The sequence below is a fragment of the Lolium rigidum genome, chromosome 4 (assembly GCF_022539505.1).
Source record: "Lolium rigidum isolate FL_2022 chromosome 4, APGP_CSIRO_Lrig_0.1, whole genome shotgun sequence".
NCBI classification, from domain to species: domain Eukaryota; kingdom Viridiplantae; phylum Streptophyta; class Magnoliopsida; order Poales; family Poaceae; genus Lolium; species Lolium rigidum.
In genome coordinates this window covers 140,459,605-140,468,253 of record NC_061511.1, presented here as the reverse complement: position 1 = coordinate 140,468,253, position 8,649 = coordinate 140,459,605, and the positions used below count along the sequence as shown (strand labels likewise).

The window sequence follows — 8,649 nt, the reverse complement described above, 5'->3', positions numbered from 1 at the left end:
AATTGGACGAAACAAAAGCCCACGGCCCTATTTTCCACGGAGTGTTCCAGAAGACCGAAGAAGAGTCGAGGAAGGCCAGCAAGGGGCCCACACCATAGGGCGGCGCGGGGGGCCCCACTACCGCGCCGACATGTGGGGAGGGAGCCCCCTGGCTCCCCCGACACTGCCCCTTCGCCTATTTATTCCTTCGTCCCCGAAAACCCTAGGACCGGGAGCCAAAATATCAGAACAGTTCCAGAGACGCCGCCGCCGTCAACCCTATCTCGGGGGTTCAGAAGATCTCCTCCGGCACCCTGCCGGAGAGGGGAATCATCACCGGAGGGTTCTACATCACCATGCCCGCCTCCGGACCGATGCGTGAGTAGTTCATCCTTGGACTATGGGTCCATATCGTAGCTAGATGGTTGTCTTCTCCTATTATGCCATCATGTTTAGATCTTGTGAGCTTCCTATCATGATCAAGATCATCTATTTGTAATGCTACATGTTGTGTTTGTTGGGATCCGATGAATATGGAATACTATGTCAAGTTGATTATTGATCTATCATATATGTGTTATTTATGATCTTGCATGCTCTCCGTTGCTAGTAGAGGCTCTGGCCAAGTTGATACTTGTAACTCCAAGAGGGGGTATTTATGCTAGATAGTGGGTTCATGCCTCCATTGAATCCGGGACGAGTGACGTGAAAGTTCTAAGGTTGTGGATGTGCTTGTTGCCACTAGGGATAAAACATCAATGCTTTGTCTAAGGATATTTGTATTGTTTACATTACGCACTGGTACTTAATGCAATTGTCTGTTGCTTGCAACTTAATACTGCAAGGGGTGCGGATGCTAACCCGAAGGTGGACTTTTTAGGCATAGATGCATGTCTGGATGGCGGTCTATGTTCTTTGTCGTAATGCCCTAAGTAAATCTCATAGTAGTCATCATGATATGTATGTGCATTGTTATGCCCTCTCTATTTGTCAATTGCCCAACTGTAATTTGTTTACCCAACATGTTATTTATCTTATTGGAGAGACACCACTAGTGAACTGTGGACCACGGTCCATTCTTTTACATCTGAAATACAACCTACTGTAATCATTGTTCTCTTTTGTTTTCTGCAAGCAAACATAATTTTCCACACCGTACGTTTAATCCTTTGTTTTCAGCAAGCCGGTGAGATTGACAACCACACTGTTAAGTTGGGGAAAAGTAGTTTGATTGTGTTGTGCAGGTTCCACGTTGGCGCCGGAATCCCTGGTGTTGCGCCGCACTACACTCCTTCACCAACAACCTTCACGTGATCTTCATCTCCTACTGGTTCGATAACCTTGGTTTCTTACTGAGGGAAAACTCGCTGCTGTACTCATCATACCTTCCTCTTGGGGTTCCCAACGGACGTGTGCTTTACTGTCACAAGCAAGAATCTCCAATTATATCCTTCTGTCTTGCTTATCCCCTAAATTGTAATCTCACTAAGCATGATATGCATATCAAACTGCAAATGGGCTATCTTTTTATAGTGTCATGCCACAAAGTCCTTTCTATCAGGCGTTAGTGGAATCTCCAAAATCCGGTTCGCATCAACATGCCAGAATAAATTACAGATTAACTCCTCATCTATTTATCGTTGGTGTTGCCATTTGCCAAGTTGAGGTCTCGCTTCTTTTGTGAAGGGGTGGGTACCAAGAGAAAGTACCATATGGATGACTGGGCTACAATCTGCAAGCCGAGAGAATTTGGGGGTTTGGGAATCCTCAATACTAAGTTCATGAATATCGCCATGATGTTGAAGTGGGTATGGAAATTATACCAGGACGCGGAAGGTCTATGGGCGGACCACCTCCGTGTTAAATACCTGGGCAATCATGATTTTTTCTCTCGAACAGTGCCGACGCGGCGATCTCAGTTTTGGAATGCCATCCAGAAGCTGAAATGGTACTTCAAACTGGGGGAGAAACACCAGGTCCACGACGGGAAACAAACCTACTTCTGGCTGGACTGGTGAACGGGGATGAGCCGCTCAGGGTGAGCTTTCCACAACTATTCGAGTGTTGCGAGAACCCCTATGCAACGGTTGCAGGGGTTAGATCGTCGAGGGATGGCACATTAGGTTTAGGAGAACCTTTGGTCTGGCTGAAATGGTGGAGTGGACCAACCTTTTGAGTATCTTTGATCTTCATCCTTTTAGCCAGGGGGAATGATAAGGTTTCCTGGGTACTCGAGGCCTCAGGGGAGTACTCGGTGAATTCCCTTTAGTGTAGGTTATCTCTTGATGTGGTGGTCACACATTTCTCGGATGTGTGAAAAACAAGGGTACCGCCTAAAATCAAGGTCTTCCTATGGCAATTTCTTAGGGGTCGTCTCCCATTAGGGGATCAACTGTGAAATGGCGAGGCCCTTCAGGTGGGAACTGCACTATCTGTGGGAGGGTGTGACATGGCCAAGTTTATGTGGGCCGAAGTTAGGGAGCTCCTAAATTGCAATTGGAATATGACAGGGGCCGGCCAATTCTTGGGTATCATCTATGGTTTGTCGAGGGCCCTATGTAGGCTAGTTTGGTTCACCTTTGCGGTCTAAAGTTGGGAGCTTTGGAATATTAGGAATAAGCTAGTTATTGAGGGGAAGATGATCAACAACCTTGCTGATGCATTGTCCCAAATGTCGATGCATATGCAGAGATAGAGGGTATTGGTCAGACTGACGGGCATAACACGGCGATGGTTGAAGTTAGGAGGCTCCAGGCGCGGACAAGGGACGGAGGATGACGACAACACTTGAGGCGTGCTACCCAGATATGTTTGTTGTAATCCAGGCCGACACGTACCTCGGTTGACATCTTAGTAATTTGTAATAGTGTGGAAATTGAGATCTGGTGGGTTTCGAACCCGTTGTAAAAATGTTTTTTTCCTGAAAATCGTTGTAAAAGTGAATGCTTGTGGTGTGTGGATTTATCTATAAAGTTGGGCCTGACCTTATATGTTTAATAATTTGCCAAGCTTGCGCTGTGCAATTCGTGTTTCTGCAAAATTCGTCGGCGATGGCTTTGGACTCGATCGTGTTTTGGCGCATCTTTGTGGGGTGCTTGTTGCAAGATGTAGGGACTTGGTTGTATTTTTCCTTTTCCTTAAGGTCCTCCATGTAATTGTACTCCCACCGACGATATGAGTGCATGCTCCATGTCCTTCGGGACCTTTCCTGTTAAAAAAAAAAGTGGGCACTCCTACCTGTCAGGATTAGATTTGGGATTCGTGGAGCGGACCAAGCGCGCGCGCTCCCCTTCTCTGTCCTCCCCGCCTCGCTCCCGCCACGGCCCCAGATGGCGACGGCCACCGCTTCCACGTCCCTCCGCCCGCCGCCGTCTCCGTCCCTGCCTCGGCTTGCGGTTCGCGCCCTCTTCACCCTCTTCATCTCGCTTCTTCCTTTCCAGTGGATTCAGGGGGCTCCTCTGACGACCGTTCGTCTCCTTCCTTTAATCGATTCTGTACTGGCTAGGATTCGCTGCGCCAGTGGTGCTGGGGGATCCACGCGCATTCTTCTCGGAGGAGAGCTTTCCACGCGCATCGACGGAGGCGGTTCGTGTCTTGCGCTTGCTCTCTGTTTTCTTTCAGTTTAGTTTTCTTGTGTATACTGAAGACTTATCGGTTTGCAGCAACGGCATTTTATCTGAATTGGTTTAACTTGTTTCTCCAGTTAGAAAAATGCACGATTCATCTTGATTTTCACGTCACCTGATTAGCTGGTACTGTATGGAATTGGGAGATAATACATGAGTATGGGGAAATTTCAGAACTGTAAACAGTTTCGAATTTGTGCTGGAAGTTTGTTTATGTTTATCTGAATATCAGCACTGAATGTGACATTGGAAGCTTAAGTAGATTCACAGCACTGCACTTGTTGTCAGCTACCCTGAGTAATGCTAGAAACTCACATTATTGTTGGTAGTGATGCAATTTTCTAATAGTTGTGTAAGCATGTTCATGGCATGTTTGTTCGTAAACTATGATATTACACTGTCATTCCACATTCATCATGTGATTTTGCTTTCAAACGTACACATGAGAATAGATGGTGTGACGGTTAAATGCGCATAATTCGCCAAGAACTTATGTTTTCATCAAAACAGGAACACTTTGTTATGCGCAGCCGTTAAAGGTCCTGAAGAATCCTTCAAGAAGACAATTGAAGTGGATAGGCTGATTGATATGCTGAGAGATGCAAATCCCACAGAGGTAAAGCATTCTGTATATCTTCAGTCTGACTGATCTGTCTTGTCAGAACAAGCTGCACTTATATTTTCCCTACACTTCAATGTTGAAGTAGATTCATTATCATTCAGAAATTCCATTCAATACGTAAACCTTTGATCTATAACTAAATATATGTGCTTCCAGCATCCTTCTCATGCATACTTTAAAATCTTTAGAACCAAGCTGGGAATTGGTTGGTGACATCTGATTAGCTACTTAAACAATAGAAGGTACTTATGAGCTGTCAGTTTTTCCTATTATTTTATCTATGAGCGCTCATTCGAAGTGTCCCCAAATATGTGGCTAAATTAGATTAGATGCCTACTACTCCATATATCTTAAGGGGTGAATCCCCATTGGAAATATTTCAGGTGGGTTATTCGTTGTTGATTCAATCGACAATTTCCTTTCTTGTTTAATTTTATTTTGTACATAATAATAAGTTACTAGATTAAGGAACTAATGTACCTTCTTATATGCAAACAGCTTGATCTAATAGTGGTTGAAAATATTCTAGCATTTAGCGAGGGTTTCTGGGTTCGGCTGGCTGCTAGGATTGATCTGTGCAAATCCGATGATGACAAAGTATGTTTTCACATCTGGGTTCTTTCTTTTATATAATTTCGTATATCGTTCTCTTTTATCTTGATTTTTCTCTAACTTTAGGATTGCCATCTCCCTTTCGTTTTTCAGAAAGATTACGAAGAACTGGCCGAGAATATCATGAACATAGTTGACCGTGTCGTCCACAAGACTGATGTAAGAACTATGCTCTCTCATGCATAACTCCTCATTTTAGTGCCACTGTCAATGACCTGATGAGAAATCCTGAAACTTTTGTATTTTTATTGTGATTACAACATTTGCCTTGCATGCTACTAATATAATCTCTATGGTTCAGGAAAAGATTGAACAGTCAACTGATGTTCTGAAGGCAATTATTAGTCCTGTTATGCAAGAAGGAGAAGAAGTGATGTGGCCACCAAGAAATCCAGATGCTCTCAAATTGATGGAGAAAGTAAGCATAAGTCTCTTTTGTTCAGACTGTTCTTTCGTGGAATGTATTTCAAAGAACACTGACAATAACAACCACCAAACTATTCTCTGACATGCATATCTTGTGCTCCAGTCATGTTAACTTTGGTACCATTATACATTTCAAGTTTGGCGTCAGACATGAAGCAAAAGAACACTTTTGTACACCTTGCGTCAATGCTACCCATTTTCATTCATTTCTTAATTATATTTTTTCCTTGGATTTGAAATATCGAACTTGAGCCCTTCTTTCAGTATCATATGCGCAGTAGTTGACTTCAACATCATAGTTGTGAAATGTGATAATTAGTGTAAAGATTTTGACATCGAACTTAGAATCTTGTTTTATTTATGCTTTGCGCGATGACCTTCTGTTTCTTTCAGAATTTTTTTAGTACTATTTTACCTTGGGATGCTGATATTTTCCCCATATTCTGATGTGATTTTTTTAATGTGCTCTTGTTATTCCCAGGAAATATCAAATAGAGAAAAAGAAGGACAGCTAGATGAGAGTTTTCTGTCCGAAGTTAATGCCCAGCTGAGGCAAGTAAGTGGTACTATTTACTATTTCGCCGTTGCCAACTCGGCTGGTTTTGGTTAGCTCTCGATTGATGATTTTGATGGTTGGATTGGCCTGCTTTTTTTTTTCTTTTCCTTTTTTGTTCTCGGATTTTTTTTTGAGAGTGATTATGGGCTTTTTTGTTGGGCATGAGTCAGGTTTGCTATTATACTTTTTATCGGGCCATTTTTCTTCTTGTTTCTTTAGAGATATTTTTTGTTGGTGTATCTATATTTAGGGGCATTAAATAATATGCAACTGCACAGTAGCATGCATACGAACTAGCTATTAGTATTCAATTGCACTGTAGTATGCAATTTACACAAATAGTATGTGAATTGCAGTCGACATGAATTGTAATTAAACAAGAAATCTCCGCATAATCGCATCTGAATATTATCATTTGCAACTGTACATTAGCGTGTAATTGTACAATAATGTGCAATTGCACATCAGTTAGCAATGTGTATCATACTACGTAATTTGCTATTGTGTAACTGCACAATAATATATAAATTGAAGTGGCCATGAATGTGCAATTGCATGTTAGTGTGAAATTGCACATATGTACGTAATTGCACATCTATGTGTAATTTCATATATATGCACAATATTTGAAATTTATATGTAATATTTTTATACCTGAGCCTTGTAGTTTTTTTGTTTTTGAGCTTGCTATTGGGCTTCTAATTGCCTATGGAGAAATCATTAGCCGAAAAGAGGAAAACATATGAGGGATCGATCGGCAGAGAATTAAGATAATACCCTTTTAGGCCTCCTTTGATTCATAGGATAGGAAAAACATAGAAATAGGAAAAGCATAGGGTTGGGATGTCATGTCCATGTGAATCCTATGAAAAGATGAAGTATGTTTGATTGTAGCAAAGGAATTTTTCCATGAGGTATGACCTAATGCTTTTTTTCCCTATAGGATTTACACTACAAGATTCCTATAGGGTTAGTTCCTATAGGATGTGTTCCTATGAATCAAACAACTTGTATAGGAAAATTTCTCATAGAAAACAAATCCTGCACAATACCTTCACAAATCCTATGAATCAAAGGAGCCCTCAAGTTTTTATAGAGGGGTGCTTCAGTACCCCCCCCCCCTACCCCCTAAAGAACTTAAAATGTTATTTTTATCGTTAAGGTAAATTGAGATTAGTTGGCCCGTTAGTTTGTTAGTTAAAGATCTTACATTTTAGTTAAAAAAAAAGATCTTACATTTTTTCTTACCAGAGGAGCCGATCTCCAACCACCATCCAAAATTCCAGGATATTCCATGACCCTCAATCTAGTCGTCTTCCCCAACATCAGGCTCGCAGTATTTTACTTTCTACTCCTCTATGCCTCTCATCTGTATAAATCGATCCAGACTTCACCGTGGATCCAGTACGGAATACTGAAACCAGTAGCAGACTGCCAAATCAACGCGCTCCCATTTTATTTCCTAACCATGTATACCGGAGATTTTCTTTGGTCGCTTCTGAAAGCTTGCCCATATGCTCTAATGGCAGCCTAATGACCCTTTAGTTTGAGAACGAATTTTCTCGCAGCAGTGTCGTGTGCTTGTCAGCTGGTTTTTTTTAATTATCAAATCTACAAAAAAAAACACAGGTTCTTTCCATGCAGTCTGGTAGAGCAAGAAAAGAATCGTCTCCACAAATAGCCCGCGCAAAAATACCAGGAAAAATCTAACAACGACTTTTTTAGCAAAAGATCTAACAGCCTGGTTGCTAATCTTGCCCCCACCACTTAAAATGACTAGATTACCATTTTTAATGAAGGGGTAAGTTCTAATCTCCACCGTTGATTTGCATCATAAGTCGAAAATTCCTGTAAAGGCCAGTGTGCCGAAGCAAAAGTTTTGTTTGTATTATTAATATTTACATGTGTTTAGGTCAAAGGTGATGGAGATAAGCCAGGGCTTCAAGTAATGCTCCAAAAGGTGTTGCAACTATATGCTTCCAACTTTCTCCGAAAGCGCAGTTACGCTCATAAAGGTAATCTCTTCTTTTTGTGTGTGTCAATCCAATTTAGGCTGTCCAGCTTCAAATGTTCAGAACTAACTGCATTTTGGTTGATTCCTGAGTGTATGTTAACTTTCTCAGGGGGAGAGGTTGTAGTGCCTGAAAAGTTCCTTGAATCGATAATAGAGGGTATGAATTTTACGAAAGAGATTCTTTTATACTGTCCATAATTACCGCCTTTGATATATTGAGTTTTTACAATGCAGCTCCAGAAAGTGACTGGAACAAGCTGTTGCTTGATGGACTTACAGTTGGAAAGGGAGATGTTTCACCTGAAGAATTTCACGCTGTTACCAAGAAGAGAATTGAGAGAATCTTGATTCGTACGGTAAGATTTGTAATCTTCTGAGTTTCTACGGAGAAAGTAACTATTTAACTTGTCAGTACCTTGTCGTGGGCATCCACTTACACAATTTTGTCCATCTTTATTTCCCCCTTTCTTTGACAGGAAGGAGGTTCTTATCAGCAACGGGTACTTGTTGAGTATATAAAAGAGATACAAGCTAGAGCAGAGGAAATAGTGAACCGGCTTCAAGGACCAGCTGTTTAACCTAGATGGTATTGCTGTAGCTTGTGAATCTGTTTTATAGTAGTGTTGTAACTTCAGGAATCCATTATATTCAATAGATGGAAAAGAGTGATTCTATCTCTAGCTAATTTTTTGCTAGAATTTGCGACAAATAAAATTCCTTGCCGCCTCTCCTGACACCAAGCTTAATATTTTTTTTTACTAGTGATTCTATCTCTAGTACACAATGAGTAAAAAAGTTGGCTTTGTTCCGGTAA

The 8,649-nt window shown here is 41.4% G+C and overlaps 1 protein-coding gene across 1 annotated transcript; it reads left to right on the top strand.

The window, feature by feature from the left end:
• Positions 1-3,293: 3,293 nt before the first annotated feature.
• LOC124705824 lies at positions 3,294-8,649 on the top strand. Its single transcript, XM_047237513.1, has 11 exons — positions 3,294-3,374; positions 3,485-3,564; positions 4,116-4,221; positions 4,726-4,824; positions 4,933-4,998; positions 5,141-5,257; positions 5,747-5,821; positions 7,734-7,836; positions 7,945-7,992; positions 8,070-8,191; positions 8,312-8,649. Exons 1-11 carry the CDS (start codon positions 3,309-3,311, stop codon positions 8,411-8,413), a joined length of 984 nt encoding a protein of 327 aa, XP_047093469.1. The 5' UTR covers positions 3,294-3,308; the 3' UTR covers positions 8,414-8,649.

What these genes read in the sequence shown, in the direction of transcription:
- LOC124705824 (XM_047237513.1), top strand. Translation starts at nt 3,309, where the DNA reads ATGGCGACGGCCACCGCTTCCACGTCCCTCCGCCCGCCGCCGTCTCCG. An exon ending in CACGCGCATCGACGGAGGCG is followed by an intron (nt 3,565 to 4,115) that starts GTTCGTGTCTTG and finishes TCATCAAAACAG; the next exon opens with GAACACTTTGTTATGCGCAG. An exon ending in AGAGAATCTTGATTCGTACG is followed by an intron (nt 8,192 to 8,311) that starts GTAAGATTTGTA and finishes TTTCTTTGACAG; the next exon opens with GAAGGAGGTTCTTATCAGCA.